General features: G+C 33.7%; 3 protein-coding genes and 1 long non-coding RNA gene across 8 annotated transcripts; 3 read left to right on the top strand and 1 right to left on the bottom strand.

The window, feature by feature from the left end:
- The first annotated feature begins 852 nt into the window (after positions 1-852).
- On the top strand, positions 853-5,943 carry LOC146909625 (TGACG-sequence-specific DNA-binding protein TGA-2.1-like). 4 transcript variants are annotated; one of them, XM_085725667.1, is made up of 12 exons: positions 853-894; positions 1,339-1,434; positions 2,284-2,387; positions 2,712-2,785; positions 2,876-3,064; positions 3,186-3,236; positions 3,309-3,368; positions 3,470-3,547; positions 3,667-3,718; positions 4,262-4,533; positions 4,678-4,926; positions 5,309-5,943. In XM_085725667.1, exons 3-12 carry the CDS (start codon positions 2,288-2,290, stop codon positions 5,453-5,455), a joined length of 1,272 nt encoding a protein of 423 aa, XP_085581793.1. In that variant the 5' UTR covers positions 853-894; positions 1,339-1,434; positions 2,284-2,287; the 3' UTR covers positions 5,456-5,943. The 4 variants fall into 4 exon arrangements, with proteins under 4 accessions (XP_085581793.1, XP_085581790.1, XP_085581794.1 ...); XM_085725664.1 differs by having other exon boundaries at positions 1,339-1,481; XM_085725668.1 differs by having other exon boundaries at positions 853-1,002.
- Positions 5,944-7,859: 1,916 nt separating this feature from the next.
- Positions 7,860-19,171, top strand: LOC146909624 (DNA gyrase subunit B, chloroplastic/mitochondrial-like). Its single transcript, XM_085725663.1, has 21 exons — positions 7,860-8,067; positions 8,283-8,427; positions 8,940-9,020; positions 9,111-9,224; positions 9,692-9,748; positions 9,859-9,960; positions 10,231-10,381; positions 10,480-10,556; positions 11,892-12,002; positions 13,655-13,725; positions 14,017-14,158; positions 14,884-14,982; positions 15,105-15,233; positions 15,374-15,488; positions 15,997-16,064; positions 16,826-16,939; positions 17,498-17,614; positions 17,734-17,787; positions 17,873-17,978; positions 18,180-18,310; positions 18,633-19,171. The coding sequence occupies exons 1-21, from the start codon at positions 7,940-7,942 to the stop codon at positions 18,699-18,701; spliced, it is 2,181 nt and encodes a 726-aa protein (XP_085581789.1). The 5' UTR covers positions 7,860-7,939; the 3' UTR covers positions 18,702-19,171.
- A 515-nt stretch (positions 19,172-19,686) lies between these two features.
- LOC146909623 (uncharacterized) lies at positions 19,687-23,985 on the top strand. 2 transcript variants are annotated; one of them, XR_015017987.1, is made up of 4 exons: positions 19,687-19,952; positions 21,560-21,672; positions 21,845-21,944; positions 22,810-23,985. It is a non-coding gene; the product is annotated as an uncharacterized LOC146909623 (long non-coding RNA). The 2 variants fall into 2 exon arrangements; XR_015017988.1 differs by having other exon boundaries at positions 22,807-23,985.
- Positions 20,575-25,842, bottom strand: LOC146909622 (uncharacterized). The gene is made up of 8 exons (XM_085724201.1): positions 24,520-25,842; positions 24,191-24,323; positions 23,609-23,824; positions 23,325-23,480; positions 22,868-23,120; positions 21,859-22,259; positions 21,433-21,549; positions 20,575-21,336 (listed from the first exon to the last, which is right to left on the bottom strand). The coding sequence occupies exons 1-8, from the start codon at positions 25,518-25,520 to the stop codon at positions 20,998-21,000; spliced, it is 2,616 nt and encodes an 871-aa protein (XP_085580327.1). The 5' UTR covers positions 25,521-25,842; the 3' UTR covers positions 20,575-20,997.
- Positions 25,843-27,589: the final 1,747 nt, after the last annotated feature.

Raw genomic sequence — 27,589 nt, 5'->3', positions numbered from 1 at the left:
TCACGCTTCCTCCACTGACTCTCTCTCCTTCTCATAAAATATTACGTAATTATTACACCAAAAAGATCAACTTGATGCTCCTCTTTGAACATGCGGTGTGCTAATAATAGTATTATTATAATACTACTAATAAAATATCATTAATTAGATTATCGTCAACATTTGATAAAAATATAACATTATAAAAAGTTATAGTTTCAACTTTAAATTCTTCACCTATTTATCTTACAGAGTAAAAGTTAACCCAGATGAAATTTCAATCATCTACCATGTTATAAATTTAACTTTTATAACTTTTTGGTGGATAATTAGTAAAAATTTATGTAAACACTTCTTGAGCTTTGACGTTTATCCTAAATTTATTTTTTTTGTCAAGTAGCCTAATAGTTAGAACTCACACACTTAAATTGTAGAGAAGTAGAATGTCCGGAGTTCAAACCCCAGCTTGAAGCTCATATTACTTAAACCTTATCCCGTAAAAAAATCTTTAATTTATTAAAATTCTCAATGAAATTATCAATCACATATTAAATGAAAAAACCATTTCAATTTGATTATTATCTTGTGTATCTAAACTAAGTGACAAACAATATGGGTAACGGATACTTACATATGAGCTTGACTTCAACGCCAATATAATTCATTTAGTAATATCGACATTGTAAGTTGAACTTGACCGACCCATTTTTCAATTGAATATTTTTGTGTTAGAGACAAAATTGCACTGTGTAACATCATTAACAAACAATAAAATAATAAAGTTGTATTTTATTCCTCTTCTATCAAAAAAGTCAATAAGTCTTGTTATTGTTGTTGGTATTTATCTTCAACTTTGTCACTTGCTTAGGGTTTGTTTGCAGTTCCATTTTCTCATCTGTTGTTTCTTCTTTCTGGGTATATTGCTTAAACCTCTCCCAATTTTCATTAAATTCTCATAAAAATCACTTTTTTTTTTTTATTTTTATCAAGTTTTTTAGTGTTCAGCTTTGTTTTTACAACAAGGTGGGCCTTTTATTTTTACTTTCAAAATTTATTTATTTTTTTCTTTCTGTTTTGGTATTTTTGATTTTTAGTTTCAGTTTTGTACTTTGTTTCTAGGCAGTTGTACGGAATTTCTAGTTTTTTCTCTGTTTCTCCGACACCTATTTTGTTGCCAATGTTTTTTCTTATTTCGTTAAAAATGTTAGTTAAGGATGTTTTGTCTTAAATCCTGTTTCATGAACTTGTAGTTAGTTTATAATTAATCAACTTTTGTCTTAATTAATTCATGTTTTTCTTTCTGTGTTTTTTCTTCTTCTCATGTGGGTTTGACTAAAGTTGTATTCTTTGTGTTTCAAGGCCTAGTTGTGGATTTAAGGTTTGTGGAAGAAAGATAAGATAAGAAAATGGTTATTGATGGGCAGTAGAGGTAGAACTGCTGAGGACACTAACAAGGTTGTTAACGGGATGCCGAGCTACGCACCTCCATCTAATAATTCCATGTAAATTTGTCTGAGGACCCTTTTGTTTAATGTTAATCTTACTCTTGATTGGTCTTGCTATTAATTTTAGGGGTAAAGTTTTGTTTAAATTTATTGTAGGTGCCTTTAGATGGTTTATATAGTCAATATAGTATTTTAGTATATGTGTTATGTAACTAGTAGAAATTATGCATGTTATTGGGGAGATATGATGTTGAATTGAAGTTAGGGTCTATTGGTTGCAGAGGAAAGTGTGTGGTGGAAATGATAAAAAGTGTTATATGTTGATTTTATTGTTTATTAATTATTGATAATTCTTAAATTTAGAGGAGATGAACAAAGTTTTAAATTGCGGATACTTACCTTGATATTGGAGAGAATTGCGGTCAAATGCTGTTGATGCTTTTATAGGAAAACATGAAAAAAATTGATGCCGTGGTGGCACAAATCACGGTCGCAGATCTAACTTTAAAACCCTGTAAAAATACTTCCGTTTACTTCATAGAACATAACGCGGCTAACTCGTCGTTCCTCGCTGACGCGAATTGTCAGTTTTTTCAGATTCTTCTAATTCTTGAAAGTTGAGACGATACAAACCTTATATGCTCTTTTCTTTTTGTGGCTTTACCTTTTCATAGAAGATTGCTATTGCTTTTCATGTTCATATGCTTCTTGCCGATTTGTTGTTAGATCTTGAGCATCCATGTTGGACCCTTTTTAGCTTTGAAACATGGATTTCATCATTGGCTGCATGTAGTTATGATTTATTCTTGAATATGCACCCAACATATGTTTAACATTTTGTCATGATTTTGGATTTCAGGGGCATGGAGGGAACTAATATTCATCCTTCTCGAATTTCTGATTTTGGAGCCCTTGAACAATCTCTAGGATTTCGTGTTGAGGATGCCATGAATCTTAGCAGAAGTATGTCGCTCACATTTGGATCTCTAGCAGTTTTACCCCTTTTTTTGTTGTTTTTTTTTGCTTTGCTGTGAACTTTTGTTTTATTAATTTAATATGCTGTCCTGTGTTCTTAGTGCTTATACTGTCACACTTGCATATCGTTAATCGTTGTGTATTAAAAACAGAAGATATCCAACTTGTTGCATTTGTTTGTAATTTGCTGCCAGAGAAGTCCTTAAAAAAGTAAATAATGATAGAAATACATGCTATTAGAATAGTTGTTCCCCTCTCGATGGAGCCTTATGAATCCACGATTAACCTATTTATTTGTATTTCATCTTTCAGATCCAGTGTTTAATCAAATGAAAGCAAATAGCCAAGCTTTAGGTGCTGATATTCAATTTGGTGCTTTAAGTAAGGTAAAATTGTATTCCAATAAAATCAATAAATTGCAAAAGTGTAAATGAATTTCTGAACCTTACACTCTTCACTTGCAATGTACGGTACAGTCCATTGCAAACTCGGATATAAACCTCTCTGCTGCAATTGCTGGGTCTCAGACATTGCAATTACAAAAAGACGCGCTGCCAAATTTGGCTTCAACATCTGGCGGCCATCGTGAGAATTGGGGAGAGTCCAACATGGCTGAGGGAAGCGCTGATACTTCAACAGATGATACAGAAGACAAGAATCAAATGGTGATTGCTTTACTTTAATCATACGGTTTATTCTGAATCTGGAATTTAATTTATTCAAACAGTCAAAAGCATGTTTTTTTCATACTCCAATAAAATAGCCATCTTCATTTTTGTTTTGCAGCCTGAAAGGGGGGAATCCAGTGAAAGATCAAAAGACAAATCGGATCAAAAGGTTATATAATGTAATTATATTCACATAAACATTAGCATTTGTTACCATATGTTAAATTTTGCTTTTGTTCAGACGTTAAGACGGCTGGCTCAAAATCGTGAAGCTGCCAGGAAAAGCCGACTGAGGAAAAAGGTACAGCCTTTTTCTGTTAAATTGTAAATGAACTTGTAAATTGTTTCTTCTGCATGCAATCTGGTTAGTAATTTTGTAAATTCTTCTTTCCATTCATTCAGGCATATGTGCAACAATTAGAGAGCAGCAGGCTGAAACTAACCCAACTAGAGCAAGAGCTACAGCGAGCACGCCAGCAGGTTTGTTTTGCTATTTTATTCACTATTCGTGATTCAAATTCTGATACTTATCTTTGTTGCTATTTCATTCTGGTTATGTTACTATGTTATTTGATGATTTGATTATTTATCTTTTCTAGGGAATATTTATTTCAAGTACTGGAGAGCAGACCCATTCAATGAGTGGAAATGGTATTTAATCTTCTTTTACCTCCAATTGTGTGACGCAAGCTTGAAATTTGTTAATTGCATCAAAGTCCCTTCTACTTGGAGGAATTTTTCGGTGACTTTTGAGTCTGATAACATTGAATTTAAAGCTGTGGCTATAGCCAATGCAAAATCCATTAACTCTTGGCTTGACAAATGCTCCATGACATTTGCCGTGATATGTTTCTTTTTTCATGAAAGAATCCAACATTTCCTTTAAAAATATCAAACCTCTTAACATATACAGATATTTCAACTTGTTCAATATGCTTGCTAGAACTTATTTTTAGTCGGTAAGTGCAAGCATGTGCTATGATTTTGAACTATAGTTTAACTTTTTATACATTGACAACAAATCACAACCATCATATGTGTGATTAAAGACAAGTCTTTACGCTGACAGTGCATATGAACTAAATCATTTTCAACTATGAGAAAATAGTAGTCTGTAGCACGGATGGACAGACTTTTACTGTAGTTTGTGCTGTGTTTCAGAACCTAAATTGTGTTGACGTTTTTGGTGTGCAGGTGCAATGGCATTTGATGCAGAATACGCACGATGGTTAGAAGAGCATAATAGGCAAACCAATGAACTAAGGGCTGCAATAAATTCTCATGCTGGGGATATTGAACTCCGTACCATTGTCGACAATTTCATGACTCAATTTGAAGATATCTACAGGCTGAAAGGTGTTGCAGCAAAAGCTGATGTTTTCCACATTCTATCAGGAATGTGGAAGACTCCAGCTGAGAGGTGTTTCATGTGGATTGGAGGCTTTCGGTCATCTGAACTTCTTAAGGTGAGAAATTCCTCATTTGTTTATTCTCTATGGTTTGCATATTCATATATCTTGATAACGATTGATTAAGTGTTGGATTTTTAAGGTATATTTCTTTTTAGTCACGTTATTCGTACATCTAAAACTGGATTGACTCTGTTGCAGCTTCTTGTAAGTCATTTGGAGCCTTTAACTGAACAACAGTTGATGGGTATCTACAACTTGCAACAGTCATCTCAACAAGCTGAAGACGCTCTTTCCCAAGGAATGGACGCATTGCAGCAATCACTTTCCGAGACATTGGCTAATGGTTCACCCAACCCATCAGGTGCTTCTGGAAATGTGGCCAATTACATGGGACAAATGGCTATGGCCATGGGAAAGCTTGGTACTCTTGAGGGATTTCTTCGCCAGGTAATTAACTGTCTATTTCTTTATCTCAACTTCCTTCTTTTTGGAGGCGTGTCCGGTGTTCGACATGTGTGAGTGTCAGACACCGACACAGTTTCATTCAATAACATACTTTCCGTTGTTGTATACCGTGTATCCATTCCGTTGTCGTGTTTGTGTCTGTACTTAATTTGCTAAACTTGAAAATATAAACCAATAAAGTGATAAAGAGTATAAAAGAATTAATTGTGTACCTTAGAGGGTGAGATGCATTACAATTGAGCATAGATTTAATTAATGATACACGTGTATGACATATTGATTCATCAGAAGAATAAATAAAAGTAGTTACAACTTATAACACTTACCAATTCACTTTTGTTTTCCTTTTCCTTCATGTTTATAGGCTGATAACCTGAGGCAGCAAACGTTGCAACAAATGCTTCGGATATTAACAACCAGACAATCAGCTCGAGCTCTTCTCGCAATAAGTGATTATTTCTCCCGGCTGCGAGCTCTGAGTTCTCTATGGCTTGCACGGCCAAGGGAGTAAACTGTTTCAAAGCTATATATATGTTCTTTCTGCATGAAGCTGGTGTCTTTTGGCAAATGAATTTCTGTTGTGAAGAAGCCTAGTTGTGGTGCTTGTAAACATTAGATACTGTGATTTTTCTATTCTCCTCCACATACTACTGGTGTGGTACAACATTTTTCATTAAGCTTTTCTATGCTTTGAAAAATAGTCTCAATAATTTGATTATATAGATGTATGATAGATAGAGTTGAAGGGGGAAAATGTAGAAATAGTATTTGTATTTTAGGTTACAGTTGTTCATTGTATTTCAGAAATCAAGCTTATTTGAGGATGGTTTCCTCTCTCTTGGTTTCTTTTCCTGCTTAATGGTTTGTGGTTGCACACTGTTGTATGTATATATTGGTTTTTTCTTGTGCTGTATTGAAAAGACATCACTGACCAGTCAGTTGATATGTCTCTTGACAAATATTTGTATATAATTTATCTACTTGTTCTTGAGATAAAAATTGTAGGCTCTTTTGAAGATGCATTCTGAAAGCATACAAATATATGGGAGAATATTGTAGTGTGAAAACTTACATGCATGTTACCATAATTTGTTTCAGAAATGACATCATTAAATGTGATAGAAATAGTTAGATTTGGTCATATTTAAGATTACTGTGTAACTATTTGAAAAATTTGTTTGCTTCTTATGTGGTTTGACCCTTGAGGGTCATCTCTCAGATTTTTTATGCTACGTGTGAATGAAGAAAAGGTTTCCTATTATTGATTTAAATATTTTTTTTATACCTTTTGTTGTAAAATCAAAAGAAATTAAAATAAGATGGTATTGTATTTAGTGTATATTGTGATATAATAGCTTGCCATATGTTTGAAATTTGAATTTGAATTGCATATGCATCATTCACATAACTTTTTGAAGTGTTTGTGACAATACTTAACCAAGCATTCTTCAATCTCATAGTTTTCCAAAGTTTTGTAATGAGAAAATACAATGCGACTATGTAATAAGGATTTAGTGTGCCGCGAGTGTTATGTTAAGGATTTGATATACCAAGTAGTTTTATTGTCTTTGTATAATTGTTGATTAAGATGAAAAATTCCGTATGCTGAATAGTTTCAACCCTAGGGCGAGGAAAGAGGTAAAACATTTAGAGTTTAAAAGACCAATAATTCTGTGAGAATTTTGGGTCTATGATTGAAAAATTGAACCTCTTAGATTCAAATGACAAATATCTTTGTTTTTTAGTTTTTGACGCCAACTTTTCATTCAAAAAGTTGACTCGACAAACAAAAATACACAATGTAATCGTCATATAGGATGATAATGTCAAGTATAATTGTCACTTTGAAAATAGTCACACGTGGTCAAGTCACCAGTGCCATGTGTCATTTTCATGTTATCTATTGTCATGATAACACCACCACATGTCAATTTAGATGGTGCTTCTTGCTCATGTGAAAAATTTGGCGTTAACACATTAACATAATTTTCAATCACATTAAAGACCTAGCATTATGATCATAGCTCAAATGATGTCTTTGTCAGTAGATGTCAAAATGGCTCCAAGGTCGTGTCTGATAGAGGTTTGGTGGACTATACCTTGGGTTGATAATGGGTTCCACTTTGGTGCCATTAATGGCACCAATGGCACCATCCAATTCCATCTCCACCACACACACACACATCACACACACATCCCCACGCGGACCCACACACATCAACGGCCAGGATCTCTGCTATGGCACCAATGGCACCATTTCTAAGTCACTGAAGTATTTCCCGTTGATAATGCGTATGTTCATTGTAGATGATAACTCAATAGCCAATTGCAGTATGTCATAGTTTGGTGTCTTGGCGAGATACCACTCATATCGTTTTTGGTCAACTTTTTGGGTTCAATTGGCAGGTCCAACATCATGCATGCCGAATTCATAGCCCCTTTTTTCACAGGGTGTCCTTACATAGAAGAGAGTCCGAGTACATGAAGGGAAGACACTATTCCAACTTAACGTCTATCATTAAGCTGATTTACGTGGAGAAACATTTGCACCTCATGTACGTTTAAAAGTGAAATCGAACTAATTAGCCAAATACTTCAACGAGATTGAGACGTTCAATTATCCCACATTTTTTTTATAAAAGAAAATCACGACACTAATTTTCTTGCCAAAATTAATGCCTAATAAATCTGGATAATTTGACAGCGTCCAATTTATCTCTCGCTTAGATAGACCGTCTTGTTTTACCAAACACCAATATATGTTTTTTTTTTTTTACCTTAATATTATCTCATTTTCCTCTTTTGTTAAAAAAAACTTGTGGGTGAACTTTTTTTGACTTAAATAAAAAAGCGCTTATTGTGGAGGGAAAACATTAACTAGTTAAGTAAGCTAAAAAAAAAAAAAGTAGGGTTTTATAGAAGCAAAAACAAAGAAGATAGAGAGGGAAAAGAGAAGAACATAGCAAAATACTAATGTGTTTGTGAAGTGAATACAATGGCACCAGTCCTACTACGTCGTCTTCCTCTCCTTCGCTTCATGGCTTCTCGCACTTTCTTCACTCCCTCTTCCTTCCGTCTTCATTCTTCTTCATCTCTTCCACTTTCCATTCTCTCTAAACCCAGGTAATTTTTCTTTTCAATTTCGTTCTTTTTTCATGATTTAATACAACCCTTATAAAAAATTCCCAGCTTTTTGTTATTGGGTCAATTCTCTTGATTGAAAAATTTGATTTTTTTGGTTTTTGTTTTGTCCGAGGTTGTTGATGATAGAAAGAAAAAGGGGTTGTTTATTTTTGTTTGTTTATGATGATGTTTTTGTTTTTGTTTTTTTTTTTCAGGAAGAGATTTTCTCTGAGGAAATTTTCTGTCCCTAGTTTGGTGTCAAATGGTGTTACTCCAAGAGCTTATATGTCTTCTTTATCAGCAGCTGAAGATATTCATAAGAATGACAGTTCTAAAGCTTATGGTTCTGATCAAATTCAGGTCTTTTTCTTTTACAATATTATCTTTGTTGATAGTGTAGAATAGTTTTATGATAGCGTAAACCGGTTTTACACATACATGTAATCATATTACACTATCTTATGAGATCATATTTAAAGTATACTATGATATAACTAAGTTATATGCGATTAGATACTATGTTATATGATACATGTTATATGTAATCATACTAGTGTCTTATGAGATCATATTTTAAGTAATCCTATGATATCCCTGAGTTATATGTTTATACGGTAAGGCAATGGAATATGATAAGATACACGTTACCGTGTTACTAAATTGTTCTTTTATTTAGTCTTGTAAATTTTGGTTCATATTGTATAGATTCTAGACAATTTGGTGGAACTTGTTTGACTGTAAATTGGATATTGACACGGTGTAAATGTTACTACGCTGATTTCTATGTTCGAGTTTCATATAATTCATAGGTATTTTGTTAGAGTTAATAGATTGCTGGCTTTTTCCATTAATGATTATTGTTACTTGTGTAGGTACTTGAAGGACTGGACCCTGTAAGAAAAAGGCCTGGGATGTATATTGGAAGCACTGGCCCGCGCGGGTTGCATCATTTGGTATTTATAATTTTCTGATTTTCATTTTTGCGTAAGTTCTGATATTTTTGTTTGCAGTCATTGAAGGTGAGTTTATTTTTTCAATATCAGGTTTATGAAATTTTGGATAATGCTGTTGATGAAGCTCAAGCTGGATTTGCTTCCAAGATTGATGTTGTTTTACATGCAGATGATTCCGTCAGCATTGCTGACAATGGTCGCGGGGTATGCTTTGTTGTCTGATGTTTCTTATGGGTCGAATTTGTTGAGTCTGTGACTGTATATCTTGTATGTCCTCATTGTGCTTTTTTTTTTTTGCGTAAGCCTTGATGTAATGTCATTTTGATTTGAAGTATGAACCTCTGCAATCTAGATTTGAACTTTATGTAAAGACAATTCTGAGTTCAAATTTCCCACCTGGTTTCATTGAGTTAAATACGACATTTGACATATTTTTGGCAATCCTAACAATGGTTCTTTTTATGGAATTAAGTATATCGTGAAACACTTCTTTAATTTTTTAGCTATTAAATTAATGCATGTATATTGCTCAGTTTTACAAGCTGAAAACCTATTGTTAAGGAAATTTGGCTGTTGAGTACAATTTTAGCCGACTAAGATTTTGTATGCCACATTTACCATCTTTTGGTTGATTTCGACTCTATAAACTAGTTTCCTTCAAATGACTGCAGATTCCTACCGACATGCATCCAACTACAAAGAAATCTGCTTTAGAGACAGTGTTGACGGTATTTTTTCAGATACTTGAATACCGAGTCTAGAGGATTGTTGTATTTTGAAGGTTTCAGAAGGTTAATACTCACTGGTGCACGGTTGTATACTTTTATGAACTTTGCAGATCTTGCACGCTGGTGGAAAATTTGGTGGCATCAACAGTGGCTACTCTGTTTCAGGAGGTTTACATGGTGTTGGTTTATCTGTTGTTAACGCCTTGTCTGAGGTACATCTTCCTTACCAATTCTCTTTTTGTCTTGAACTTTGCAATGCTTATCTGAAGAGCTTTGAATAAAGAATTTGATGCAAGCATAAAAATGTTACCGCTCACATTTAAGATATCTTGGCACTTGGCATACTCTTATCCATCATATGTTTAGATGATAACAAATAATACCATCACATTTATATTTTGTTTTCAGTCAGAGGTTCTCTTCCTTGTTCTGGTTAGTTATGTATGTTTTATAAATATCCTCTTCGCTGTCCAACTCCACAGGCACTAGAGGTAACAGTATGGCGTGAAGGGCTGGAATACACACAAACATATTCTCGTGGGAAGCCGGTGACAACTCTGAACTGTGTCATGCTTCCTTTCGAAAATAAAGATCGCCAAGGAACACGTATCAAATTTTGGCCTGACAAAGAAGGTTCATATGGTCATTCTTTCCTAGTTTATGGTTTTTCTGTTGCTGCAAATTTTTCGTCTTACATATGCTTCCCATTTTTTTCTCTACTTGACATGCAGTATTCACCACCGCTATTGAATTTGAGTACAACACAATAGCTGGACGCATAAGGGAGTTGGCTTTCCTTAACCCAAAGGTAAAGTAGTTTATTTTAAATAATGTCTATTTTTGACATGTCATATAATATTCACTTTTCTCATCAGCAATGGTCCTCATTGTGTATAATTTATCAAGGTATTTCATTCATGGGTTTTAGTTACTTTGAGTGGATGTTCATCAGTTAGAAATTTCCTTTGTTGTCTAGAAGGATCAATTCTTTTATGTTAGATATTAAAGGTGCGTTTGTTTCAGCTTTAAAAAAAAAAAAAGATTTCGTGTTAAAAAGTCCAGAGTTTTTTTTTCTCTAGAGATTTTTAAAAAATCTTAAGCTAATTCTGTTTGTGTTACTACCCATAAAAATCACCTTTTTCAAATAAATGATTTTTAACTAGTTTATGTGTTACCTTCTTGTTTAAAAAAAAAAGATTGTGGGAAAAGCTAATTCTAATAGCTTTTCATTTTAGAGACAAAAATGATTTTTTTTTAATAATTCTAAACAAATACTTAAAAATGTTAAAAGTAAATTTTTTTTTCTGAAAAAATCTTAAACAAAAGCACCCTAATATTGTTTTTTTTTTAAAATGATTTTTTTTTTTAAAATTCTGAAGCACATCATCAAAATAATAAAAGAGATTTTTGGTTAAAAAAATAATTTTTTTTTCTTCCAAAAAAATCCAAAACAAACGACCCTAAACTGCTCACGAGCCTTCACTTAGTAGCTTGAGCTTTTTGGAGATTAAGGGATGATGTTGTTCTTTTGGAGTGTAGTAGGGATGACATTGCATCTAAAAGAGTGTTTATTACTGGAGCGTTACATACTACTCTGTTGGAACTGTATATTCTATGTTTTATCATTTTTATATATCATTGCCATCATTTGGAATACCTTCAGAAGAAGTGCCGAATTTCTTAATTACCATCGTCAGAATTTTTCCTCAAATCAAAGTCACCATCTTTTGCAATGTTGCTTGCACTTTCTTATAAATACCATTGCTGATTGTTTTTCTGTGCCTTGAAATTTGGAGTCCCTCTAATAGATGAAACAGGCTATAAGATATTATACCGTGCAATTTAGCATAGTGTACTCTTCCTGGTCAATTAGATGAAATACGTTTTGAGATAAAATTGAGAAAGACGAGTTTTTTAAAATTGAACTGAAAGATGCCTTTAATTGATTAAAGGAGTTCACTTTGGACTTTGAATAACAATAGGGTGCATAATAATGCATATTGGCTTGATTTGATCTTTTTGGCACACCACCTTTCGAGTGAGCCTGAGCTGTCCATAGCATTTTGTCCTATAAACATGGATGTGCAGGAGAGCAACTTTTATCTACTTGGCATCTAACACAGATTTTTCTTGACGTATGTAGCTTACGATTGCGCTTCGGAAAGAGGACAATGATCCAGAAAAGGTCCAATCTAATGAGTATTTCTATGCTGGGGGATTGGCTGAATATGTGCAATTTCTTAACACGGATAAGGTATTCTACTTTCTTACCTTTATGCTTGTAGTGCATGAAAATTTTATATCCTTTTTCTTATTCCAGTTGTTGGTTTGCTTAGGATGATAGTTTGTTCTTCGTTTTACTTCTTCAATTTAAATGTCAATTTCTGTTATACTTGTATATAACTCCTGTTTTTTTTTTTTTGAAAGAATATAACTCACATGTTATGATCTATGTCTGTATTTTTTCTCTAAAATATCCATCATACTGCATATAATGTTAACTAAGCAACTCTTAAGTTCTCAACTTTGAACATCTCTCCAGGGCTTTCATGGCACTAGTTTTAGATAAACATGTTTTAATTAAGGTGTTGTTGTGGCATTGGAGCTTGACAAGAGCGAAGATCCCAGCTTGTTTATTTTATGAGTGGACTAGGAATCCGAGGGATTGTTTGAAGCGATAACGGTGGGAGGGGCGGTTTTGGTACTCTGGGGTGTCTGAATCCGCGGCTGATGTTTCTGCCCTCATCTGTTTTTCCAATTCTTTGGCATGGTCTGTTTTGGTTCCTGTCAAGGGCTGGGAGTTTTTTGTACTTTTGGTTGTATTGTGACGTTGGTGTTGTGTTTTCCAATTTTGGTGTGGATGTCCGCATATTTACGGCATCGTTTTGTATTGTTGTTTATGCTTTCCCTGCTCTTCTCGAGTGGGGGAGTGATCTATTAATATATGATGTTTAAAAAAAGAGTGGTATTTGCATTTCTAGGACAGCCAACATATAGTGTTCATTTTATATTTTAAAGGCTATGAAACATAGTTTGCTCAAAGGAAGAAAGGAGTAGTTTTATAAAAAAATGCCAAGTAGTGAGGGGAACCTAAACCAAATAGGCAAAGGATCTGTTGGCTGAGCTGTCTTCTGATGGCTTTCAGTGCTTGTGAAATTGTATCATAATACACGTGTGCATGCTACTCTAAAATAACAAGTTGAATCACAATTGAAACACCCCTGCATGGTCATAACTGATAAGGCCTTGGGCTTGGAGAGCAGGTAGTTAGTTAGAATAGTAATAGAAATAAAATGATTGCGTGGTTAAAGTTTTTAGGAATAGGTAATCAGCTTAAACAGTCGAAAACGATAAAAGTGGTTTCAGGTTTGTAATTTGTTAACATTTGGGAACTTAGCACTAGCTCCTTTGTGATGGAGAGAGATTTCTCTGCTTAGGTTAATTCTATATCTCCCACTTTTTAGTTGATGATATCCTCTAATACTCGCCACTCTCTCTCACTTTCTTTAAACTCAATCTTTGTTTTTAGGCTTTTAACTTTATGACCCATGCAGGATAATCAAATGGTGCGTTTATATTTCACTGTTAGTTGTGTGGGTAGTGTTGTGCCTATATATGCTGCCTGAGCATTTATAAATCTGGCTTGATATCGTATATAATTGAGTTTCCTTCTCTACGCTTGGATGAGTTTTCATTTTGTGTGTAATTGATGTTCTCTATGGTCTTCTAAGAATGACTACAAGTATTGTAGCCTGATTTTATCATCATTGATTATCTGATTAGAAAAATGCTTCAGTGTTAATTTGCTCTTGCCAAAATAGCTAATTATGTATTATTTTTGGATTTTATATTTTGTCAGCCTTTAAAGCAAATTTGACTATCTATAATATTAATGATCTGTTGCAGAAAGCTGTTCATGATGTTCTGAGTTTCAGAAAAGAAATAGATGGAATCACAGTTGATATAGCTTTGCAATGGTAAGTCCTTCATCCACACTCAGTCCTGCACTTCTTACATCTCTGTTACCTGAATTATTTTCATCAAGTATCGGATTTGAGTATCTCGTTTTGGCACTTGATCCTCACTCCTTGTGATGAATTGATTATGACTAAGGATTAACTTGTGAATCAAGAGTTAGCTTTATACATTTTCTAAATATAAAAGTTCCAAATGGACAATCGGATTGTACAATTGTTTGTAATAGGGCTGAGTCATTCACAAATCCTTTTTACTGATATGTGTTATTCTTTTCATTTCTTCTCTACTAGGTGTGAAGATGCATACTCCGATACAATACTAGGATATGCTAATAGTATACGCACTGTCGACGGTGGCACCCATATCGATGGTATGAAAGCTTCTTTAACAAGAACACTAAATAGTCTCGGAAAGAAATCGAAAGTTATCAAGGTATTTCTCAACTGTTGTTTCTCCTTTCATCTATTTGCCCTGTTGCCATGCATTTCCCCTACTAAAATAGAAGACTCCTGGTTTTTACTTTGATACTTTTATTCCATGCACTCTATTTGTGCTACCACTGCAACTACATAATTTCCTGTTATGTGGCTTTGAGGCATTATAGAATTCAATCTACAACTTGCATGTATCCAAGGGTGAGATTTATGCACAATTAAGCGACTCAACAAAGTCTTATAAAAAAAATATGGAAACATGTAAAATGAAGGATGCCAAGACACTTGTGATAAGCCGAATTTGAGAAGTAAAAGATTTGGTGCCTAGATTGATGATAGGGAAGTAGCACCTAAACATGTTTCTCTTCTATTCTTTCATCAAGCAGGTAGTGCAATCCTTTTAGTTCCTTAGCAATTCCAATTGTTCTTCTACGGACATGATTCTGCAAGGCAGAATGAGAAGAGAAACAGTTATTACTTATTACACAATTTTGGTCTTTGGATTGTTCTTCTAAATAGATATCAAGTTATTGGAAGGTTTAGGAACACACATGCTTTACGCCATTAACGTAGAATAAATGCCAAGTCTGTCTTAATAAAGGACAAAATGATACTGCAGGACTGTACTACTATTCTGTCTTAAACAAATGCTATTTGCATTAAAACACAATAGTCAGAAATGGATTCGAAATTTCATTATTGTCTATCATCTGTTCTTTACAGGAAAAGGATATTACTCTAAGTGGAGAGCATGTGAGAGAAGGTTTAACATGTGTTGTCTCAGTCAAGGTCCCAAATCCAGAGTTTGAAGGACAAACAAAGGTATTTCTTTATTTTACTGGAGTGCTTATATTTTTGCAACATTAAGCTGTATTATTGCAGTTTTCATCAACCAATTTCTTTTCTTGCACTTCATATCATCCTAATTTCTTTGTTGCATAAAGACGAGGTTGGGAAATCCAGAGGTGCGGAAAGTGGTTGATCAATCTATTCAAGAATATCTTACCGAGTATTTGGAACTGCATCCAGATGTTCTTGATTCAGTGCTCTCTAAAGCTCTGAATGCTTTCAAGGTAGTCATATAGATCCACATTTCAAATTTACAAGTATGTCTTTTATATCGTATTGATGCTGACAAGAGTATTAGTTTTATTTTCTTGTTTTCTTATATAATTTAACCAAAATATTTCTTTTTTGAAATTTGTCTCATTAGGCAGCTTTGGCTGCAAAAAGAGCAAGGGAATTGGTGAGACAAAAGAGTGTATTGAGATCTTCATCTCTTCCTGGCAAACTCGCGGATTGTTCATCATCAAATCCTGAAGACTGTGGTATATCTCTGTTTTGTGGAAATTATTTTGCTTCATTGAAAGACATTCCTTTGAACTAAAGTTGTGCGACATTTTCTGACTTAGTTCATTGAGATAACAGTTATTCCTATTAATTCCCAGTAGCCTTGTATGATCAAAGGTTTGCTAAAGTACTACGTTTCATTCTGATTTGAAGATGCTACCAAATCCTAATGTCATCTCTTTAGTATAGCTTTCCTCGGTCTCTCTTTACCTTTAACTACCAGACTGTCTCTCATCTGGTCTACATTTATAAAATATACTCTATAGTTACGCTAAATATGTTAACATGTAAAGCTAAGAGATGTGTTCCAGCATAGGTATTCATGTCAAATTAGCTAGCATAACCTTTTATTGTTATTCTCTGTCTTAATCTTTTAATCGTTCATGCCAAATTAGTTGAGGGATCCTTGAGTTAATCTTTTGACTTTTGATGAATATAATTTTGTTTTGAATCGAAAATTCTTTGTTCTTTATCCCCACTTTGCAGAAATTTTTATAGTTGAAGGTGATTCAGCTGGGGGAAGTGCTAAGCAAGGTCGTGATAGGCGCTTCCAGGTAAAGTACACATTATCAGGTGAAAGCCTACAAAGTGTAACCACCTGACATGCATGAGCACACACACAGATTCACATTCATGAGTTTTATACTTGCTTTCCCCCTTCACGCAAGAGAGCTGTGAGCTTCGATTGGTGACAATGATTAGGTCCAACAACCATGTTTTGAAATTCAATTTTTTATTAGAAGAATAGGGGCGGTTTAGACCACTTGGTCATAGAGGCTGGGATGCCAAGTTATGAGCCAAAATTTCTAAAAGATTAAACTGTTTGGTAAAGACACCTGAGTGTTGTTTTACATTTAGTGTAAACAATGCACAACCTTACTATACCTTGTGCTGAAATTAACTTTTTTATTAGACGAAATGGGGGCTGTAAGGACTAAACTCCTAACTAGTAACCACTTGTCAACTAGACTTTGATATCATATCAATGGATAATACACCTAGAAGTTTAAACTCTTCGGATAATAACCAAGCGACCTACTTAACTCTTATTAGCCCATTAACAGAACAAAGGCTCGCTCAGATTGCAAGACAATTTGAACAAAGGTTACGATGCAATGACAGGAAATTTAAAATTATTGTGGGCGAAGTTTTCACATATGGTTTTGGCATTAATTTTTACAGACATTTTCGTTATTGTGTATTCTAATACCCAATTTTCTAATATTTGTCAGATTGGTAGTTCTTTACATCAACCATAAATACAAATTTGTGTGTTGTTTAAGTTTATGTATTTATCGGACCATACTTGTTGCAGGCTATTCTCCCTTTGAGGGGTAAGATTCTGAACATTGAAAGGAGGGATGAAGCAGCAATGTACAAAAATGAAGAGATCCAAAATTTAATCCTTGGTCTTGGTCTCGGAGTGAAGGTTAAAATCATTCCTGTTTAATTAATTTTCTATTAAGGAAGGAGTTAAAGAAAAGAAACAAATAGATTTATGAATTGAATATCTGAAAAGCAAACCACTGTCAAGTATAGACCATTACATACTTGCATACATGAAGGCTCTTTAATAATGCACTTGCAATTTTCTTACCTTGGTGGATTTTTCTTTTGTCCGAAGAAACTAATTGCTAGTGAATACAGCCTTAAAATTTTTGAGACTCCTTAATGGAGGCCTCCAGAAAACCAAGTGAACAATTGATGCAAACATTGAAGGACACTTAGAGACAAAAATAGAAATCTGAAGATGATAAAAAGTTTGAAATGAAAATGATAAAAAGTTTTAAAAAAACCGTAATGAATTTCAAAATTGAATTGGAAAAGGCATCTCTTAGTAGCATGATAACTAAGTAATTAGTAGTACTCAGTTTAAATAGTAATTAAACAAATATATTGAAATTGAAGTAAAAATCCCCGTGCTCGAACTCTATGCTCTTAAGTTCATCTACTATTATTTAACTCAAAATGTGTTCTTTTTGTTCAGGGAGAGGATTTTAAAAAGGATGCACTCCGTTATCACAAGATTATTATTTTGACCGATGCTGATGTAGATGGTGCCCATATTCGAACTCTGCTACTGACATTTTTCTATAGATATCAGGTAAAGTATACAGGAATTCCCTGCAAAACCTGCTCCTTCATGGAAGAAGAAAAACAAGCTGTTTCCTTGAGAATAATAAATCAAAAGGATTAAATTGATTCAGTGGTTTTTACTTGCAGAGAGCTTTGTTTGATGAAGGTTACATATACGTTGGTGTTCCACCACTTTACAAGGTTTGCCTTGAACTTCTGTTACAAGGTGTTTATTAGATTGGATATGATCAAGCTAACTTCCTGGCGTTTTTACTGAAATCGGCAGGTTACAAGGGGAAAACAAGTGCACTATTGTTACGATGAAGCTGATCTTAAAAAACTTAAGAGCTCATTCGCCCCTAATGCATCATACAACATGCAAAGGTTCAAAGGTATGATAGAAAGCTAGGTTGTTTGTTTGTTTCTTATGGTAGAATTATGTTTCTTTCAGTTCATGCACTTCTCTCTATATACTATATAAGACTCATATGATTCCCAATGCTGAATAATTGTTTTTCTCTGACCTATTTGTTTGAAAATGTGTATATCGGTCTGTACATAACAGTATGGTCTTTTATGTTTTATAAATGTAGGGCTGGGAGAGATGATGCCTTTACAACTGTGGGAGACAACCATGGATCCAGAACAGAGGTTATTGAAGAAGTTGACGGTCGAAGATGCTGCCGAAGCAAATATTGTGTTTTCCTCCCTTATGGGTGCTCGGGTAATGTGCACAATTGCCGTCATATTGTGTGAATTTTGTGAATTTTTTTTTCATGCAAGAAATTTTACAAAATCAATTTCATTCAAAATAATGTTTTACACTTATTTAAACACACACTTAGGCTTGTCCTGGAAACCTAGTTGGTATTACAAAAGTTGTGATGATCAGTTTGTACTGTTTTGTGCTATGAGCTTAAAAATGCTTTCCTTGGTTGACCGCGTAGATTCTTAGATAATGTCGCAAGAACACAAACGATCACAAATCAACTTATTAGTCGTTAATGCAGTGCCATAATCTGAATTTTTAATTTAATTTATATCAGGTGGATGTTCGGAAGGAGTTGATACAAAATGCTGCAAACATGATTGATCTTGATCAGCTGGATATTTGATGATGCAACAGGGTGTGGAAAAAATAGGATGTTTTTCTTATTAACCATACATTACATCGTAGTCAAGCACAGGTTTTTCAATATGCTAGCGGAAGATCAAATGTTTCTCTTAATTGAAGCCAGGCGCTCCTGTTGTGTTCCTCGGTGGCATTTTTGCGATTTGAATGCATTATTCACTGGCCAGATGGAGTAGTCATTTGCAGTTGCTGGGAATTTTTTTGAAGTCTTGTTGAAATCTAATTTGATTTCTTCAAATCTGACAAGTGCACATTTTTCTGATTCAACTTTGTGTAATTTTATCATACGCTTTCAGATGTTACCCTTCAAAAGTTACCAGCTCCTGAGCTGTGTTTGATTATGTCATTTTTGAGAGAAAGTTATAGTGTAATCAATCAAAATAACCTGAATAACTTTCAATAACTTAGTAAGGGGATAATGTTGTCTTTCACTCATTATATCATTGTTTTTTTTAAGAAGTATATTATTGTTTTTTAACATATTGTTATTAAATAATGCACTCATAATTATTATGTAGAAAGATTTTTCATTTTGTAGATTGAAGTGGACTACAAACTTCTAAATAATAATTTTAAAAAAGTTTTGTTAACACGTGTCTTTTCAGTACATGTTAAAAACTATATAATAATCGTTGAATAAAATATATAAAATATTTTTTCTTAAGTAACTGCATTTATGTATTTTATATTTTTAATTAATTAAATTATCTGTAAGATACACATTAACAAAGTATTCATTAAAAGAAATACCAAGAGAAATTATGTACTAAAAAAATTACAACAATTGCCAAAATAATTATTTTAATTGTGTTTTTATACTCACGTTGGCATGTTCTGTGGTAGAAATTTTCTTGTGCAAGAATTTTGTTGTTGTTTTGTCAAGTTTAGACAAAAATGGGTATCAGAAAAGAATATGCCATAAAACCGCAGCCGAAGATATATCCAGACAGAATATGCCATGCCATTCTAAACATGAAAAAAGAACAACAATAACTACTTTTTCTTTTTCATTCGAATTGAAGTGAATTTATTGAACATGTCTTTGTTTTGACATGGAAGAGGAAAATGCATTTGCTAGTTCTTCTCAATCATGTTTGAAAGTTGAAGGTTTTCTGTAAGTTCAGTCTCACTGCACTATCTTTCTGCGCCCATGTATTCTTTTTTGAGTCCTCAACTCAGGATTGTCACTTTGTTTGGGAGTTTTTTCATAACAAGGTCACTTTTAAGATGTTTGGTAAGTGTAGTTTAATTACTGAATATCTAAATAATCTCTTTGTAACTTAATTAAAGTGCTTGTTGTGCTTAAACATGTTCATTTGATGGCATAAAGTCCATTCAACACATAAACAAAGCTTATTTTTTTCTGAAGGGGAAAACAAAGTTTCAGTATTTGTTTGGTAATGCATTGGACATTCAATTCTTGCATCCCAATGTCTTGTTAACATATTCATGCTTCGAGTGGCCTGTGTTAGGTGGGTTACCCATCATGATTCCAAACATAACACTAATCATTTGCTTCAAATACGTTGGTAGATAGAAAATTATGACGTCGTTTGATTCATGTAGCCGACCCTACTTAGTGAGATAAGAGTTGGTTATTGTTGTATTGCATGTAGTTTGGTTAATTGCTTGTTTTGATGTTTAGTAGAACCGAGTAAAAAATCACTAACAAGGGGAATTTCCATTTAGTTTGTCTTTCCCAGAATCACCGTAACCTTTTAGATTTTGACTTCACTTTAAAGGTCACGTAGCATTTTAAAATTGTAACTTGGTGTATAATTCATGTTTTGGTATGAAATTCAACGTGAGCAGAGTGCATTTCCAATGTCATACAAAATATAATCAAACATCAAGGCTGACCAGAAAGTGTAATCTCAAACTTGATTAATGCATTGAGATCCAATTAAGTTACTTTTATCATCCTATATACATTGTTTTCTTGTTCATGATCCCTTTCTGGTGCCAAATGATTGAATACTAAGATTCTTTCACCTATATCTGTACACTAGCTTCAATTACAATGATACAAGTTATTCACATGCCTGACTTGAAAGCTTACTTACAAACTACGTTAAATATCGGAGATTCAACCTTCTTTTTTGGTTTCTCATAAGTTTCCTCCACTGGAAGCAATCCTACTCGAGGCACCGTCGGACACTAAATGTCGGCATCTCTCTCAGCAGGATTCAAACCTTGGTTTGCCATCTTGTAAGAGACTAGTCCCCTTCCGCTAGACCCATCCCACGTTGGTTGGCATTCATCCTTCTTCAATGAATGCTTCATTGAAGAATGCCTAAATTTTTTAGGTTATTCAAAAAGGTTTCTCCAATAATGGAACCAACCTTAATAAATACAGCAGGATAACCTATTGGAGCTTCTATCCATGATTCACTTCCTTGTTCGGAAAATACTTTTCCTGTCCAAATATGCAGCCAACTGCTACTCTCTCCCAATGGAAAATAAGCTTTAACTTTCTTCTTTCCTTTGTCAAGAACAGGAACCACTAGAAACTCAGAACCAACCAAGAATTGTTGATAACTCAAGTTATGAACATGTTCATCATTAGGGTAATGGAGAAAGAGGTGGCGGCATACAGGCAATCCTTTCTGTGCTGCTTCCTGTTTACATAAGAATATAGAGAATACCATTTTATAAGCCTGCTGAGTTTGCTTTGTACATGGTTAAAATATTTGTGTAAAGATGATAGAAATCACCTTCACCAGTTGAATTCTGTAAAATTTCCATGCTGTGTATATTTTTGCGGACCGCGCAAAGTGTGACAGAGTTTGATGGTTTGAGTAAAACTGGCTGTTGCATGATGGTTTGTTTCCCTGGTTGCAGGAAAAGCATCAGTGATTCATTGCTATTTCAACACTCATGATTTATATGCACGAGAATGTAATATCAACCATTCATTTATTCATCAATAGTTTATATTACAGCCTCTACACTCAGTGAGTTGCTCACATCCGAATAGTCAATCCTTATATTTATCGAGAGTAATGTAGTATAATGTCAAAGAATGAAAACTTTCATTGATGGACAAGACTATTGATATGATGAGTATAATTGTGCTAAGGACTTCTAAATGATGTTAAAGATAAAGAAGAAAATGTCATATTGCAGGTATTTTTGCTTACTTCATGGGTGCGGAAGACGGTGGTGAAAGAATTAAGCTCCATCCAACGCAAAAGCAATTCTTGACTTCTTCTATATTTAACTATAGGTAAGTTAACTGTACAATATCCTCCAATGTCACTGTGATTAAAGGCATAGCCAGAAATTCCACTGCTAAGTAAACCAACAACAGAACTCTTTATTCCATCATTTGCTTGCCAACTCACCATTTGATCTCCTTCCCAAAATAGCATCCCCCATTTCGCGCTATCTCTAAAACCAGCCCTCATGAAGAAAACCAAACCATCTTCTTTGTCTTCCTTCAACTTGTCCAAGGATTTACTTTTCCATTCTTCCACAATCTCTCTGTTGATTTTGGCCCATAGTTCAGGATATCTGTTATGAGCTGAAATAGGATCTTCACCTGGATATGTGAAGTAGAAAATCATATCAAAACAATCACTAGCTCATACTTGGATGTGTTTAATTTTGATACACCGTCAATGCAAATATTTTTACACTGTCAACAAATCACAACCAATCATATGTGTGAGTGTGTGACTTTAGAAGTAGTTATGATTGAAGTCAAACATCTTTAATGATATGACGATTACGATTGATTGACAGTGTAAAATATCTTTACGGTTATTATAGTATATATGAATTAAACCCATGTTATATCGTTTTGTTCTCTTTATTTTTTTATTATATTTTTTTTTTTATCCATTAGGAGTGAGTTTTCTACATCAAATAACTATGTAGGTATAAGTAGCACATGACAATGATAAACAAATTCAGAATCCTATTGAAGAATAACCTTACTTGCCTATTTAATATGATGCACACATTAAACTGAAAATTTGTACTTTGCAGCCAATATCATGAACTAATTTCTTACATTTTCATCTCTCTTTTTATTTTTTATTTTTCTGTATATTTCTATCAACTGGCATTAGAAAACCCTTTTGAAGCAGGTAGGAGGTTACACTTACAATAACTTTTTGAGCCAAAGAAAGATATGAGAATCAAAACCTGAATATAGAACCGCGTCAACGGGGAGGCCTTCGCCAAAATCAGCCATCCATCCTCTAACTCCATCATCCACCATTTCAAGTAGAATCTGTTTGAACCAAGTTGCAGTTTTTGGGTGAGTTAGATCGAGCATTCCTACATCGAAGGCAGTATTTGGAACCATATATGCATTCCCATTATTGTCTTTCACCAATATGTCCAACTGTTTTGCCTCCTCAAAAAGGTTTCTCTTTTTGTTATTCTTCTCATCAACCTATAGTGTCAGAGGAAACAATGTTAGTGACATTACCGCAATCGTGATCTTCCTAATATGGCACCTGTACCATCATTTTGTTTGACGAGAAAGAAATGAAGTTTTGAGAAAAATGCAAGAGAACTGTTATGAAGTACTTTAACAAATATGTGACAGTGATTACAATATTTATTCATATTTGAAGTGATTAAAGAGAAGCATTACCGGAGCTAGACAGGGATTGCAATACGTCATAAGTTTTATGTTTTGAGTGCTGAGATCTTTGATAAGTTCCTTCCAACCCCAATATCTTTGTTCATCCACTTCCCAATTCCACCAAAGTTGTGAGCCAATCATGGTTTCTCTCTGCCCTACCCAATCCTGCACAGTTTCAATAAGTAAACAACGGAATTTCGCAAACTTCTGAGAAATATGGATTAGAAGTTTTTATTGAAACTTCCGAGAAATAATTTTCGGCCATTTCATTGAGTGTTTTAGTGAGGGATTACCTGTAACCAAAATCCTGAGACAGGAACGTCATAAGTTCTCAATTCATCCCAAACACGGCGTACAGCATCGGTGCCACCCTGCATTCCAACTATAGCCCCAGATATTATCCACTCTGGAAGCACTGGTAGCCTTCCAATGGTTTCTGTGAAATGTTCAATTAGGTCACAAGGTGTGTTCCCATGCAATATCCGCCCTTCAATTGAGTTTCCGTATATCTGCAAGCTCCAGTGTACAGAAAATTGGAAACTACAAAATTTCATTTCATATACTTATATATAAGGATTTAAGTCATATGATTTCTGATACACATAACACATTATAATAGTTCAGCATATTATTCTGTTATGCTGAGTGATATGCAGCTCAGTTTTCTCGATGTATATGATTAATTCTATCTGCCATCAGCACCTAAGTTATTACACCATCAATCAATTATAATCATCAGATCATTAAAAATGTCTCTCTTTAATTAAAACTATATTAAAAATCACATATACGATTGGTTGTGATTGTTTGAAAACGTAAAAGGTCCTACAACGACGGTGTATCAAAATTAAACTGTCATAATATTGTAACAGTACCTGTATCTGTACTCTGTCAAGTTTTGTAAGATCGAAGATGGTATAATCATATCCTTCCAGGTAAAGAGACCTCATTTTTGATGTCATGTAGAACGGAGAAGGAGCATATGTTGTACTCCAATCACCTCCTGCCCTGTCAATACCAATGAAAGGCTATCATTGTGCTGTGTAAACAAAATATATAATAGCTTATGACTTACAACTGAAGTCTAGCGCAAGTGCTTGGTCCGCAATGTGTGTCAGTGTTGTAAACCTCAGGGTACTAAATTTGATTCCTACCGGTAAAAAAAAAATGGAATTACACATATGAAGCAGTTGCATTGCTCTACCTGTAACTGACCAAGTTAGCAGCTAAAGTGATAGGTTGATCACCTCTTCCAATACCTTGTTCTTGAACTAAGATAGGTACCCTTTTCCCCTTGAAATTCATATGAGAAAATTGCTCCCCAAAACCATAAAACCTCTCATTGTCATCACTTTCATATGTCAACCAAACCCTATTGAACTCTTTTGGTTTTGGTATTTCCATCACTCCGCTTTCATCCTCCACTGAAGAAACCAAAACAAATCCTCTCGGTCTCGATAGGTACCAACACCAACCTATCCTCTTTTTTCTACTATTCAACCTCTTCTTGAAACCCTTGTAAATTCCAGAAGCTTCTGGAGACACCACCTTATTACTTGAACTAAAATTGAGTTTCTCAATCTTCACTTGAAAACCAACCTCATGCTTGTTTTTCTGATTGAACAAAACCCAATACCTTGCATAAACAAATGGCCCTTTTGATTCAAACTGAATATTTCCTTGAATTCCATATTTTTGAAACCTTTTCTTCTTCTTACTCATATTGAAAAGCCTTCCTGTGATCAACAAAGTAGGAGGAAACTTTGTCTCTTCTGCAGAACTTTTCTGATCCAAATCTTCAACTTCACATTCCAAATGATCACCAGAATCATTGATAATCCTAATGTCATCAATGGTTTGATGATTACATATCAAATGAACATCTTTATCTTTAACAAGAAAAGATCCTCTACTTTCTTCAATCTCTGTATCAACAACTGCAGCTGAAACAAATGCCTTTCCTGAGATTGTAGACCAAATAGGTCTAGTTTTCTGAGAAAGGTGTGAGATTGAAAAATGCCCTCCATTGATTGTGGACCAAGAAAGCTGAAAATCATTGCCAATTGAAAAAGTTTGATCTTGTGAAGATAAAGCTTTGGAATTGATGAATAGAGAGCCTTGGACATTAGGAATGGTGGTTGGTGCAGAAGGGAAAGGATTGTTGAAACGTTTGTGATGTTTTTTGGTTATTTTAAGGATTGCCATTTTACAAAAAAATAATCAAATAAATATAATATAGGAGAATGTTTGGTTTAAAGTGTGTTTTTTTTTGGAGAGGATGTTTGGTTTGAATTGTTTATGTGTTTTGGAGATTCCTATGATGTTTTTCTTTGCATGTAGAATCTGGAAGAGGTTGGAAAAAAGTCCGTATGGACCAAGCCACCAATATTGATTGGTATGACAGTTGAGTGTTAAGATCAGTTTCCTGCTTGTTTCCATTCCCATTTATGCATTTGCATTTCGTGTTGGTACTTTGGATTGTGTGTTCTCTTCTCTCTAAATAAAATGATACTATCTTCGTCTAAAATAATACGATCAAATACAAACAATTTTTTTTATTCATTGAATAAGTGATGTACTTGGTATATATTATAAATCAGATACATTAATTATTCAATGAATCTGAAAAACAAATCTTTGCTTATATTTAAGAGTGGAGTGAGCACCATTATTTATTGAATTTCTATCCTTTTAATTATTCCGTTAATTACAATTAATAAAAATATTTTAGTAAAGGGTTAATAGGTATTTACTTCCCTGTAATATAGGTCATTTCCGGTTTTCCCCCTGTAATTTTTTTTTTGATTTACCCCCTCTAAAAAAAATTGTTTTGATTTACCCCCTAATATGCTAAACAAAATCCGATTTTATTTTTTTCAAGAAATTTTCGTTTTTGTTTGGCCTATTAGGGGGTAAATCAAAACAATTTTTTTTACAGGGGTAAATCAACAAAAAAAAAATTACAGGGGAAAAACCGAAAATGACCTATATTACAGGGGATAAAGACCTATTAACCCTTTAGTAAATGATATTAATTTTACAATTAAAATCAACACAACTAATCATATTTTAAGAATCACGCAAAACTCAAACGCAACACTTAAATTGAGGTGGAGAGAGTAATTGAGAAATGACAAGAGCACTCTCTTTTTAACCATTACTTGTTTATTGAGTAAAATCTATGTAGATTTATCGATAGGACTCAATGTGATACCCGGATTGATTTCATCAGATTAAAAAAAGAGTATTTCTAACACTTTTCATATTAATTTTAGTTTAGAATAAAATACATTTTTTATTTATCTAAAATGAATTTAATTTTTTTACTTCATATTTGTACCAAAAACAAAAATGTTACATAATATATGCATGTAACCCGATTCTTGAGCAAAAGAATGCGGGAATAACACTCAGTACATGCAATTGAATCTTGCCTTCATCTTGGAACTATTCTAACTATGAATCTTCCCTTATAGTTGAAAAAAGTTCATCGATTTCTTCTCTCAAAAGGCATGTGAATAATGATGTGATCATTCCCATTTTTTCTTTGGTCATTCAAACTGCATCTGGCCTCTTTATAGAGTAGATTCAATATGACGTGATTTGCTTTGAACGTTGCCCTCAAACAAGTCCAAGTTATTTCTTTTTATTTTAGTTTTTTAATAAAGAGATATATTGGACAAATTGACGTTGTACTACTATAGACTCAAATGTTTATACAAAAATTGTCATATTTGCTAGACAAAAATATAATTATCTCATCAATAATTGGTGGTAGAGTGATAGGTTATAGACTCAAAGTTTTGGTCTAGTAGCAAAACAACAAGTTTTGGACCCGAAAGTCGGAGATTCAAACATCGTTAGTGTCTTTGAAGAAAAGATAATGTAAATATTTTTGTAAGCGTTCTTTGAGTTCGGATGTCTTCTCTGTCTTAAATTGTGGCATCATCATCTCACCCTTATCTTATCAAAAAAAGACAATTTTTTTTATTATATTAAGAAAATTAAATGATGTTAACATTTTTTATTAATCTAAGTATTTGATAAAAAATAAGACTAAATGCAATGTTTCTAAATTTAATGGTTGGTGTCTAAGTACTTTCTTCGTCTTAGATTATGTGTCTAATTTAAAATATGTGTTGTACTCATATTATTTGTTATTTTAAACTATCAATAAAAAAAATTCGTTGATATACTCTTATTTATTGTATTTCAAATTGTTTAACTAGTATTATTAAGGATATTTTAGTAAATGAAATTCATTTTATCATAAT

Source organism: Medicago sativa, chromosome 7, assembly GCF_051527215.1.
Source record: "Medicago sativa cultivar Bolivia chromosome 7, Bolivia_mono, whole genome shotgun sequence".
Taxonomy (NCBI): Eukaryota; Viridiplantae; Streptophyta; class Magnoliopsida; order Fabales; family Fabaceae; genus Medicago; species Medicago sativa.
This window is presented reverse-complemented; position numbering and strand designations above follow the sequence as displayed.